Source organism: Pelophylax lessonae, assembly GCF_965119305.1.
Source record: "Pelophylax lessonae genome assembly, chromosome: 2".
Classification (NCBI taxonomy): Eukaryota; Metazoa; Chordata; class Amphibia; order Anura; family Ranidae; genus Pelophylax; species Pelophylax lessonae.
In genome coordinates, this window is record NC_138769.1 from 354,016,074 (window position 1) to 354,029,821 (window position 13,748).

Consider the following 13,748-nt stretch of genomic DNA (forward strand, 5'->3'; position numbering starts at 1 on the left):
GTCCACAAGGCTAGGAACCAGCAAAGATGTACCCCCCAGCCCAATAATGGGTGAGGGCAGACCTTCATGCTGAAGGAGTCCTGTCTGCTGGTCCAGGGAAGCTAGCTCCAAGCTTACCAGACCAAGGTGGCTTGGAAATCCCCCCTCCCCCCGGGAAAATTTAAAAGTTCCATTTCCCTTATTCTACATCCCACAAGCACAAAATAAATTTTCATTGAGCCAAGCAGGGGGCCCCCCCCCCCCCCATCTGCAGCAAGGCGTTTTCCCTTTTCTTGACTGTGGTAGGAAGGTACTCCTCCCTCATTTAAAAACTCTTAATGTCATCCAGGGTAGCCCCAAACAAGTGATCGCCTTGAAAGGGCAGATCAATGAGAGTTTTCTTAGAGGCCTTGTCTGCAGACCAATTCTTATGTCACAGCACGCGCCTAATCACCACTGCTGAAACAAAGTTTGGACAGCACAGGAGCTGTATCCAAAGCTGCATCACATCACAAATAAATTGCAGCCTATGGACCAATTGGTCCGCTAAATCAACATAAGCAGCGGGGACCTACTCAGCCTCCAGGCCCTGGCGCAAAAGCTTGGCCCATTCAGTTAAGGTTTGAGACACCAGGGCCGAGCCAAAGACTGGCCGCAATGCCGAACCCGGCCATAGTAAACATGCTACATGCCACTGCCTCGGTTTTCTTGTCAGCCGGGTACTTAAAAGGATGGGGATTCCTCTACTGGGATCATAGCTGCTTTATTCAACCTTAAAACAGAAGGGTCCACCACTGGTGGACTAGTCCACTTTTTGTTTTTTTGTTTTTAAAAAGGGACTCCTCAAAAAGGATAACGTAAAGCAAAACGTTTGGAGACTACAAAGGGTAATTATTGTTGCTCCTATACCTTACAGGAATAACCAGTCAAAATAAGGCACATAATGAAACACCTTTGGAGTATGATGCAACTTATGCGTACCAAATGACACAGCCACGACGGTGGCTACATCAGCCGCATCCTCCATCTCTAAAGTCTCACGCACTGCATTAATAAGTGCGTCTACCAGCAGCTTTTTATTTGCTGCTGCGACCATAGAGGAATCATCCTCACTATCGGATGGATCAGGTGGTATAATATTAGGTCCCCCTGGACAAGCCACGTCCACGGCAGCATCAGGCTCAGAATCAGATGAAAACAGACTGAAAAAGGGGGCCGCTTCCTCCTGGGCCTTTACCCACACGCCACTTCCATCCGGGACATCAAGGACTGCAGGACCGCCGTCAGTGCAACCATGGGAAGCTGGGGTTTTAAAGGGACCTGCCAGCTCCATGGGGGGGGGGGGGGGTGGTCAGTGTGGGAGATGTGACCCTGAGGCTCCATAAGGAAAGGAAGACCTTGCAGTACATAAATGATCTTTTGGAACCACTACAAGGATTTTCCAGAGGCTCAGGGTACCTATCAGCAGAGCGAGAGATAACAGGGACCCCAAAGACTCACCCTACCGACCGGAGGAGCGCTGAGAATTCGAACCCAACATCATCATAGTCACTATCCCGGTTCCCATGTCCCGGACACAGGAAGAGGAAACTAAGAAGGAGGAGCTTTGGCATGCCCACGAGCCTTCAGTTGTCTCCTGCATCTCCCAGACTAAGGGAAAACGGCCCCGTGACATCATCCGGCTACACAAACATGGCCGCCAACCGGAGACCAGCCTGGCTAAGGGCAAATGGCCACCATCAGCTAAAAACACTGAAGCATGCTACCAGGATCTTTCCTGCACCCTCTGCAAGGGTAACACCACCGCCCCCCCCCCCCCCCCCCTTGTGAATAAATCACAAAGGTTTTAACAAAAAATAGTGAAATATTGAACAAATAACTGTGAGTGAAAGTCCCTTGTAGTTGAGAGTCCCAAGATGGGGTGCCTTGCAAACCTGCATCACTGATGTCAGATGACGGAAGGCACCGAAGGCACTAAGCGCCTGAGTAGTGTGTGACTTAACAGGGAAAGGAGGAACCTGACCCCTTATTGAATAGGCCTGAATCTGTCTGGTCCATCTGGAAATGGATGCAGCAGAAACAGCCAACCCTTTTCTAGGTCCAACCGTAAATACAAATAGGGAGGCTCCGACTCCCTAAAAGACTCCCTAGCTGCCAGGTACACCCTGATTGCCCGAACCACATCCAGGAAATGCAGAGTAATTTCCTTAGGGGGTTTAGGCCTGGGACATAGGGAAGGCAACTCGATGTCTTCATCCAAATGGAAATCAGAGAGGACGTTGGGAAGGAACAACGGACAGGGACCAAGAACCCCCTTAGTTCCGTAAACCAACAGGTAAGGTGAATGACAAGACAACGCCGCCAGCTCAGACACCCTGCACGCAGAAGTAATAGCCAACAAAAAGGTCCCCCTTCTGGGACAACGTAAGCAGGGGAACCTCCTGATATTTTCGAAGGGAGATTCCTGAATAATTGACAACACCAATTTGAGGACCCACAGCGGTAATGGAGACCGCACTGGAGGAACCAAGTGTTGGGCTCCCTGGATCAAAAAGGTACGCACCAAGGAAAGTGTGGCCAATAAATGTTGAAAGAAGACCGAAACCTGGCCCTTGATGGTACTCAAGGCCAGGCGCTGCTCAACACCGCAGTTGTAGGCAAGCCAAGGTCGGAGCCACCAAAAAGGAGCAAGGGAGAACTCCAAAAGACTCACACCACGCAACGCAAGTCTTCCAAATATGATGGTAGATCTTCCTAGAGGTAGATTTTCTAACCTTTAACAGCACAGGAATCATCAATTCAGACAAACCTGTATCCTTCAGCACCTGGCTTTCAACAGGCAAGCCGTTAGAAACCAGCGACTGTAAAAGCAGGATGGAAGATTGGTCATTGACACAGCACATCTTCCCTGAGAAGATGTCTTCAAGGAGCATCGGTGACAAGCCAGACCAGATCAGCGTACCAAGACCAGCAAAGCGAGTCTGGAGCCTTCTGAAAGACCGAAATCAAGGCATAAATCAGACGATACTGACGCCAAAGGAGCCACTAAAGCGTCCGCGGCATCAGCCAGAGGATCCCGAGACCACAAATCTCTGTACCTTCCATGGAATATGTACAGCAGAGAGGGCTGTAACAATCGTTCTGCCCCCCTTAGAATACCAGCTACTTCCCGATCTGCCAAGACACTTCTTGTGCATCCATGGTGATTGACATAGGCCATGGCCATGGCATTGTCTGATTGAATTCGTACCAGACACCCCTGAAGACGAATTGTCCAATGATCCAGACAAAGTCTGATTGCTCGAAGTTCCAGTACAATGATCGGCAGTCTGGACTCTTCCGAGTCCAGACCCCCTGAGCACAAGTTGTGCCGAAGACACCTCCCCATTTGAATTGTCTTCTGCAATTTCTGGAGTTTTTCTAGAGGAAGCAACACTCTGGCTGAGGCCAAATCCACCCAGATAGTCCAGAACCAGAGCAGACTTCTGAAGGTTCAGAATCCAACCAAACTCCCTCAGGAATCACAGAGGGATCTCCAAGGTGTTCATCAGAGCAGTCGGAGGCTCTCCAGTACCGCGATCCTCCGCTGACGCAACAATGCTAGCACTGGGCCAACACTTTGTGAAGACCCGAGGAGCGGAGGTGAGACGAAAGGTAAAAACGCCACTAACTGATAATGCTCGTCGCCCACGGCAAAATCGGAGGAAGAGCTGGTGACCAGCACATATTGGAATGTGAAGGTAGGCGTCCTTGATGTCGAAAGAAACGAGGAAATCCTGCAGATGCAAGGACGCAAAGATGTCAAAGGATTGATTACTAAAACGTAACTAAAAACGTAAATACCATCTATAACATGGAAGAACCCCTGGCCATGCAAAGAAATCCATCACATGCTTTCATAAACCGTGGAGATTCAGGAATATTTTATCTCTTTTGAGGAGTTTAAAGAACTCCCAAGTTCTTGAAATTATCCAAATTCCTGTTTACAGCCCCCACATTGCTTTTAGGAACGTACAGAAACACTTCCCAAGTGTCTGAAGGTATCAACCACTATAGTTTAAAGAGTACCCTGTGAGAGCTACACCTAGACCATTTTCTTGTTATATTGATGGTATAGAACAAAAAAACTACAAGACACAAATGTTCTAGATTGGCTATAATGCATTAGCCGAGACACGTACTCATCCATTTAATAGACATTTAAATGGTTTTATCTCTAAAATGCTGTATTCCCCATATTCCCTACCCCATCACCCTAACTTCCTTTTTGTTTTTACTAGGATTTCTGTTAATTTCTCTTGTTTATAACAACTTAATATTTGCCGATAACCTTATCCAGATTACATATTGTTGTCGCACACCAAAATATGCTGTACTAACGTTTATTTTTCTATATGGCTGTATGCACTTATAACCATATACATTGTTATGTACAGTTTTCATATTTCAACAAACTATTTTTTTTTTTCCCACAATAGACGCATCATGTTAACACACCATAACCGTATGAATGAGCTCTAAAGGTTTTTTTCTCCTTATATGTAAAACAAAGCTTTAATCCTCATTGGAAAAGTAAAGTACAGTTGCAGACCAGAAATAAAATACTTACAGATATAAAAATATTTAGTAAGTTTTCTAAAGTTGGCAACTGTGGGATAAGTTTCTGCACAACCTTACTGAACGCCTCGAATATAGAGTGGTCATAAATACTTGTCAAGTAGAAGCTGCAAGAAAAAGAAACATGCATAAAGACTTACGAAAAAGTAGCATAAAAAGTATTATTCTGCATACGGTATCTAGAACACACAATATACACCATTTTATATACAATCAATTAGCTTATGACAAATTCTAGAGAAAACGTAAAGCTTATATAAGTCACTAACTTTAGCTATGCAACTGTTCAATCCTGACTCGGGATCTCTCCATCCATTTACAGATATTATGTCTGAATTCCATTTGTCCCCCCTTCACAGGTTTTATTACAACCAGGCCATTACTTCCGTTCAATCTCTCTGCCCCTGCAAACCCAAGCGGTTCTATCCCTCCTTTCTGGATGGCCTCATACAACAACGATCCTACTCAATCTCGGATATCTACAAACGCCTACTGCTAGACCGACACTCACCACCGGAGGGAATCCCCACTTCCTCCTGGAGTAAAGACTTCCCAGGACCCAGCCTTGACAAGCGGATCACCCAGGGATATCTTAAAATCTGCAAACATATGATTAATGAAACATGGAGGGAAACGCAGTTTAATATTTTGCATAGGGCGTACGCCCCCTTCAACTCATCAGACAAGACCAGGCCTTTCCACCTACATTGCCCTAAATGTGGTCTTCACAAACCCTCTCTGCTACACAGGCTTTGGGACTGCCCACTTATAGCAGATTTTTGGGATCAAATAACCTCTTTTTTACAACTATCTCTGGACACTACATTCCCAAGACTCCCCCTCCTGTACCTTTTTAGATGTGACGCTTCTCCCTGTCCCGACCCCCTGGACCGGCATGTAAGTGTGTCTCACATATGCCTGCTTGCTGCCAGGAGGGCCATTATGAAAACATGGATCGTTCCTACCCACTGCCCCCCCCCCCCCAGTATCTATGGTTCGAAAAGACCCAACAGATCTTCTGTACAGAGAAAAATTGGATACAGAAATACAGAACTATGCCCCGACTAAGAAATTTTTCTCACGTTGGAGGAATTTCATTGAACGCTCTTTTTCACATACAGTTTTCTCCCCTTAGCCTCTCCCGTGAGAAAATGCTAGATGCTTCTACTTTTCTGTTTATCTACATAGTTTTTGGAATTTCTACAAGATGCATCCGATAATTGTACCCTAGTCCCTTCCGTGTTATAATTTGATAGATACTACATATCTACCTCTCCTCCTTACGCTGTTATGTTCTCTCTTGTAAGCCATTTGATGATCCCTCATGTTTATCTTGTGAGCGCTGTCTTGTGACCTGAAATGTCGTTATCCTTTTATTTATTTTTTTAACCTATTTTTATTCAAATTTTTCAAATACAAAACAACAAATCAAAAGTAGTCCAATCCCGCTTCCGATGTCCTGATGCAGCAAGGCAAGTGGATATTGTAAACTAGAACATGCCTTGTGTTACTGACAAAATCACCAGGTGAAAATAGAAAAAATGCGAGAAACCAGAACACGAACAAAGCCACCACACGTTAAGACTGGTAAGCTGCAAAATAACGGAATTTTTGTAAAATCTTACCTGTAAAATTCCTTTCTCTGAGTCCTCCGACAGTCGCCACCTCTTCATATTCGTCACTAATGGGGTTATTGACCTTTGCTCCGTAGGAGTAGCTAGGCAACAGAATATATTAATATCAAAGCTTTTAGCATATCCCACCCCCAGGGGGTGGTCCCCTCAGTCAATACCTCCCTGCTTCCTGCATACCAACTCAGTTTCAGTAGAATAGCAGTAGAGTACATAAACAAACTCCAAAAGAGGGGCGGGGCCGGCGACTGTCGGAGTAGCAGTGTAGACATGAGGGGTGGGAAAACAGCAGCCGCGCCTAAAGCAACGCAATACCCACATCAGAGAAAGGAACCTTACCAAAGTAAGAGAACCAACTGGGCAACAGGAAAACGTGCTCAACAGGAGCAACAATCCAGGAAAAAACAAGTAACCTAGGGGTAAAAACACCCCAACAGCCAAAGGACCCAAACAAGGGACCCTAAGGCACTGCCGCACTAAGAACTTTACGGCCAAAAGAAGCATCTGCCAATGCCTGAACATCCACCTTGTAAAATTTTGAGAAGGTGTGAACGGACGACCAAGTCGCCGCGTTACACACCTGGGCCACAGAAGCCCGATGATGACAGGCCCAAGACGTACTCAAAGATCTGGTAGAGTGCGCCTTCACAGGCACGGGAGGAACCTTCCCCCTCAAAGCATAGGCCTGCTCAATGGTCTGTCTGATCCATTTGGCGATGGTAGAAGCCGACGCCGCCATGCCCTTCCGAGGTCCCTCAGGAAGGACAAAGAGAGAATCCGACTTGCGAAAGGATTTAGTCGATGACCGGTAAACCCTGATCGCCCTAACATCCAAGGAATGTAAGGCCACCTCCTTCGGATGCTTAGGCTTTGCGCAAAGCGAAGGCAAGACAATGTCCTCATTGAGGTGAAATTCAGAGATCCTTTTTGGAAGAAAAGATGGGTTAGGTCGCAAGACCACCTTATCCAAGTGAATCACTAAATACGGAGACTTGCAGGACAAGGCCGCCAGCTCTGACACCCTGCGAGCCGAAGTGATCACCACTAAGAAGGCAACCTTCTTGGACAACAAAGACAACGAGATCTCCCTGATATATTCAAAAAGGAGCATGTTGCAACACGGACAGAACAAGGTTCAAATCCCATGGAGGCAAAGTCTCCCTCCTAGGAGGGACCAAATGTCGCACCCCTTGAACAAAGGTGCTAACCAAAGAGTTAGACGCCACAGGACATTGAAAGAGAACGGCCAGCGCAGAAATCTGACCCTTAATCGTGGCCAACGCCAAACGCTGGTCCACGCCCGTTTGAAGGAAAGCCAACACTCTCGACACCGAGTATGAGCGAGGGGAATACCCCCTGGACTCACACCAGGCAAAGTAACCCTTCCAAGTACGGTAGTAAATCTTCCCCGAAGAGGCCTTCCTAGCCTTGATCAAAGTGGGAATGACCTCAGGGGAAAGACCCCTATCCTTCAGGACCTGGCTTTCAACAGCCAGGCCGTTAAAGCCAGCGACTGTAAAGCAGGATGGAATATCGGTCCTTGAGACAGGAGATCTTCTCGAAGTGGCAGACGCCACGGAACGTCGACCGCCAGATTCATGAGGTCTGCGTACCAAGACCGGCGAGGCCAGTCCGGTGCCACCAGAATCACCGTTTTTGGTTCCCGAGGCCAACCTGCGAAGGAACCTGGACAGCAGCTGAATCGGTGGAAAGGCATACAATCAGGCGATACTGATGCCAGGGCGTCACTAACGCGTCCGAGGCCTCCGCCCGAGGATCGCGCGTCCTTGCCACGAACCTTTCCACCTTGTTGTTTAGACGAGACGCGAACAGGTCCACATCTGGGGACCCCCACTTCGCGCACAACATCTGGAAGACATCCGGGTGAAGGGACCATCTCCCTGGTCCAGGGTCTGGCGGCTCAGATAATCCGCCTGCCAGTTCTCCACCCCCGGAATGTGAACTGCAGAGATCGCCGGGACTTACGTCTCGGCCCAAGACAGAATGTCGGCTACTTCCCGAGCCGCCCGGGCACTCCTGGTGCCCCCTTGGTGGTTGATGTAGGCCAACGCCGTGGCATTGTCCGTCTGCACCCGAACTGGACAGCCCTGACGCCTGTCCGTCCAACGTAGAAGACAGAGATTTATCGCTCACAATTCCAGAATGTTGATCGGAAGGGAGGATTCCTCCTCCGACCAAGTTCCCTGGGCGGACAAAACGCCCAGAACACCACCCCAGCCCGACAGGCTGGCATCCGTGGTGATCACCGTCCACGACAAAGGACGAAAGGACTTGCCCCCCGACACCGCCGGGGACTGGAGCCACCACAAAAGACCCCTGCGGGTGAGATGGCTTAACGACAGCCGCAGATCCAGAGATTGCGGACGCCCGTCCCATTTGGCCAGGACCTCCGCCTGAAGCTCCCGTGTGTGAAACTGGGCGAAGGGAATTGCCTCAAAGGCCGAAACCATCAATCCCAGACACCTCATACACGTCCGGAGGGACGAGCACTGATTGACCCTGAGGGACCTGACTTCACACTGAAGTGTCCGAAGCTTGTCTTCCGGCAGGAAGACCTTCGCCTGAACAGAGTCCAGAATCATCCCCAGGTAGGGAAGACGAACCGACGGACACAACGTCGATTTTGGAAAATTTATCGTCCAGCCGATTTCCTGCAGAGTCTGCATCGTGATGGACAGGTCGTTCACCAGACCCTGCCTGGTCGCGGACCGAATCAGGATATCGTCCAGATACCCCAGGACAGAAATGCCCTGGGCTCTCAGTAAAGCCAGAACCGGCGCAAGCACCTTGGTAAAAAAACCCGCGGAGCTGAAGCGAGACCGAAGGGTAACGCCACAAATTGATAATGATCCTCCGCAATGGCGAATCGAAGGTACCTCTGGTGACCCTCGAAAATGGGGATGTGTAGGTACGCATCCTTCAAGTCGATGGAGGCCATGAATTCCCCCGGAACCAGGGCAGCCACCACCGAGCGCAGGGATTCCATGCGAAACTTGCGAACCCGCACAATGCGGTTCAGAGCTTTCAAGTCCAGAATCGGACATACTTTGCCCTCCTTTCTGGGCACAGTGAACAGATTGGAATAGAACCCCCGAAATCTGTCCCGATGAGGCACCGGAACCACCACTCCCTGGGCCCGCAGGTCCCGCACCGCCAGGTGCAGATCCTGCAAGCGCTCCGGAGTCAGCTGAAGGTTTGAGGGGAAAAATCTGCCCGCCGGCCGAGAGAGAAACTCGATCTTGTACCCAGATCGAACGATTTCCTGAACCCACCTGTCCCGAATGCGGTCCAGCCAGGGTTGAAGAAAACCGAGCAAACGTCCCCCCCACCCCAGAAACGGGTGAGGGCGCCCCTTCAGGCCGCATTGTTATGGGTAGCGGATCCGGACTGGCCGGACTTCTGCTTACCCGCCCACGGCTTCTTCTGGGAGCCTTGGCCTTTGAAGGGCTTGCCCCTATAGTGCGACCGAAAGGCACGAAAGGACCCCTGAGAGGGCCTAAACAAAGCATTCTTCTTACCGCGAACAAACTTATTCTTGTGAGATTGGGGCAAGAGAGTGCTCTTACCCCCCGAAATACCCTTTATCAGAGTATCCAAAGAGTCGCCAAAAAGGCGCGATCCCGCGAAGGGCAAATTAGCCAAAGTCTTGCGGGAAGATTGGTCAACCGACCAACATTTCAGCCATATCAGGCGACGGTTCAATACCGCCACACTAGAAAGACGCGCAGCCAAAAGGGACCATATCTAAGTCCGCATCACACAAATACATGACACCCTGATGAATCTGATCCACCATAGCCAAAGTTGTCGGCGGGGCAGAGTCAGCCACCAGGGTGCGCCTGAGCACCTGCGTCCAATCTGCAATAGCCTGGGCTGCCATAATGGAAGCAAAAATAGGCTTCAGCATAGAGCCAGCAACCGTATAGGCATGACGGGCCAGAGATTCCAATCTCCTGTCCGTCGGGTCCCGGAACACCGGGGTATGCTCAGCAGGGATCGCAGTCGATTTATTCAAAATCGCCACCGCGTGATCCACCTGAGGCGGCACACACCAACGCTCATCAGTAGCTGGTGTAAAGGGATAACGCAGCTTGAACCTATTGGCACAGCAAAAGGCTTTTTTAAATTGCGCCATTGCTCATCAACAGCGCGCTGAAATTCCGTAGAGCAAGGAAAAACCTGCGATGTTTTGCGTTTCCTTTGCGTCCCATAAGAGGACATCAAAGCAGGAGGACATGGTTCATCCTGCAAATGCAGCGTTTGCTTGATAGAGGCAACTAACTCATCCATGAGTGCAAGCTCTGCAGACGACCCAGGGGGAGAATTATCAACCCCTTCCACCTCAGCCTCCCCGTCAGACCCCACAAGGTCTAGGGATGAGTGAGACCCTGAGAAGGGCACTCCAGCCATAGCAGCCCCATCACCCTCTGAATCAGAGGAAATAGACACCCTGGGCCTTTTTGTGGATCGATCAGCCACCAGCATCTGCACCTGAGCAGCTAAGTTAGCCACAATAGTGGCCAGATCAGCCCCCTCGGGGGAAGCAGCAGCCCCTTGGCCCCCCACCAGGGTGGGAGGAAACTTGCAATCCTGAGAATCCATGCCCCAGCAAAAAAATTAATAAAGGATACTGCCCCTTTAAGATCGCGGTGAGCGCTGCCCACCACACCCACTGACCCCCACAGGGATAAGAAACTGGGCAAGGAATACAGGAAAAAAGGAGATATAAAACCTGGAGAGCTCACACAGGCTGCTGCACCGATCGCTGTCCCAGAGGAAAAGGAAGTGATGCAAGACTGACCGCCCCTATGAAGCCTCTGTCGCTGGCTGAGGACAAAACCCTGGGCAAAGAGAACATGGCGCTGACATGTGGGATCGATCGCTGCTCAAAATGGCGACGTTTGGCGCCAAAAACGTGTGCAGTACCTCACAGGACCTGCCACCATAATTTTTGCCCCAGAAAAAATGGCGGATCGCCGCACAGCATGTCTAAAATCTTACTGCTTCATCTGACACCCAGCAGAGCGGGAGAGCCCCCCCCCCCTCACAGCCCACACACAGGCAGCAAGTGCACACAGGAGCCGACAGGGAGCACAGCAGCCACACAGACATGCAGGGTCACACAGTCCCAGACTGACACCCAAAAAAGACAGGTCCCCACATAGAGAAACACTTACCAGTCCGGATGGCGTGGGGAGCCCGCTCCAGCGACCAAACCGCAATACTGAGGACAGGGAGTGTTGCAAGCATGACGCAGTGGAGTTGCGGTGCGAAACCGCAATGGCGTCCAGTGAGGTAGCCACCTCACCGATAGCATCCCTGCAGCGAACAGGGATGGGTCGTTCAATGTGCCAGTGCAAAACCTAAGCTGAACGCTCGATGGCAGGCTGGGAAGCCCCTGGCCCTGAGCCCTGGGATCCAGGGTGGCCAGACTGAGACCCAGCTCCGCACGATCATCTTCATCAGAAGAACTAACTAATGCTGGAAATAAACAGCTAAGTAAAAGAAAGAGAAAAATCTTCAAATAAAATCAAAAAAGAGAAAAGTGGCTGAGACTAAGATCCCCAGCACAGGAACAGCCTGCGTACTCCTGAGCTAGGCAAGTGAAACTGAGTTGGTATGCAGGAAGCAGGGAGGTATTGACTGAGGGGACCACCTCCTGGGGGTGGGATATGCTAAAAGCTTTGATATTAATATATTCTGTTGCCTAGCTACTCCTACGGAGCAAAGGTCAATAACCCCCATTAGTGACGAATATGAAGAGGCGGCGACTGTCGGAGGACGTAAGAGAAATTACATTTTTGGTTCTAGGTTCAGGGAAACTTAAAAAAGGCTATCGATGAAGGAAAAAAAAACAAACAATACATAAAAAAAATCTAAACATTAAAAAAAAAAAAAAAAAAAAAAAAAACACAATCTTTCATGCACAGTGCTCACTTAAGTTTTTTTTTTGTTAAACTAGGGCTGGAGCATAATGAATAGAATATGAGTTTATATTACTGCAACGATTTAAAATTCATGAGAGCAAAAGAGAATGGGCAAACAAGGACGAACAAGCAAGGGCAAGAGCGAGGGCTGAGAGCGAAGAGCGAGCAAGAGCAAAGGGAAGAGGCAAGGTTAAAAGAAAAAAAAAGGGCAGAGAAAGAAAAAAAAAGAAAAAAAGGCGAGCAAAAAGAAAAAAAAGGGGTGGATCAAAAGCAAAAAAAAGACAGATTAAGAGAAATACAGTGCCTCGTCAATACTTTGTAGAACCACCTTTCACTGCAATTATAGCTGCAAGTCTTTTTGGGGATGTCTCTACCAGCTTTGCACATCTAAAGTTAATTTTTTGCCCATTCTTCTTTGTAAAATAGCTCAAGCTCTGTCAGATTGGATGAAGAGCGTCTGTGAACAGCAATTTTAAAGTCTTGCCACAAATTCTCAATTGGATTTAGGTCTGGACTTTGACTGGGCCGTTCTAACACATTAATATGCTTTGATCTAAACCATTCCATTGCAGCTCTGGCTGTATGTTTAGGGCCGTTGTCCTGCTGGAAGGAGAACCTCCGCCCCTGTCTCAAGTCTTTTGCACACTCAAACCGATTTTCTTCTAAGATTGCCCTGGATTTGGCTCCGTCCATCTTACCATCGACTGTGAAGAGAACTGTATATATTGGCAGCAGAGGGCCACAAGGAAAAGCATATATCAGATGAATCAAGAAATAGAGGGCGCACTGGCCTAGCGCATTATCCTCAATACAACTGCCTCTATTGGTAAAAATACAAATTCATACTAAACAAACATGTTTGACAAACGGACCTCAACGTCAAGATTATCGCATCACAGGTATGAAGTCCTCAATACGACTGGCTTAAACGTTTCAAGGTCTTGCCTCTTCCTCAGAGCACCAGGAGATTTAACATACTGTCAATGTGCTTTCATAACTTTCAAGCATGCAGCAGTTTCTGAGCAATGAAGTGCACATTTATGGTTTGCTGAAAAGCATGTCATTACCCGACATCAAAAAAAACATAAAAAAAAAAAAAAAAAAAAAGAAGAGGCATGGATAAGGAAACCCAGAAAATCTTTACTATAAAATGCCAGGTTCCTACCTTAAGTGAAGTTTTTCTAGTCCAACATCTGCAAGATCGTCATTAGCCCTCTGGTGAATGTCTCTCTGAGTTTCTATCTTATGGTCATCTGACAAGCCATCTACTTTATGGATAAAAACTTCAAAATTCATATCAGGATTTGCTTTGTAGGCTTTGGTAACTGTCACATGAAGTCTTGCTAGCGCTTCCATATAGTCATCCTGCAAAAAAGAACAGGTTAATAAACATCAACTGCACATACTTGTTTAACAAAATAAGAAAAACTTATCTAAAAACTTGATCCATCTAGGCTTACTCAGCCTATGGCCACATGCCAGAAAACAGTACTATCGGTAAATACGTGTAATTAACTAAAATGACTCTAAAACAAACTCCAGACAGTGCAGCAAAAGGTTTCCAATGCCCAGT

At 48.2% G+C, this 13,748-nt stretch overlaps 1 protein-coding gene across 1 annotated transcript in view; it reads right to left on the reverse strand.

The window, feature by feature from the left end:
- The window catches only part of RRAGC (Ras related GTP binding C), a 69,801-nt gene that overhangs the window by 17,681 nt on the left and 38,372 nt on the right, over positions 1-13,748 (reverse strand). Inside the window, exons 3-4 of the mRNA XM_082248351.1 lie at positions 13,341-13,540; positions 4,589-4,703 (exon numbers count right to left, since the gene is read on the reverse strand). Coding sequence (XP_082104477.1) covers positions 4,589-4,703; positions 13,341-13,540 — 315 coding nt within the window. The remainder of the gene's footprint in view (positions 1-4,588; positions 4,704-13,340; positions 13,541-13,748) is intronic.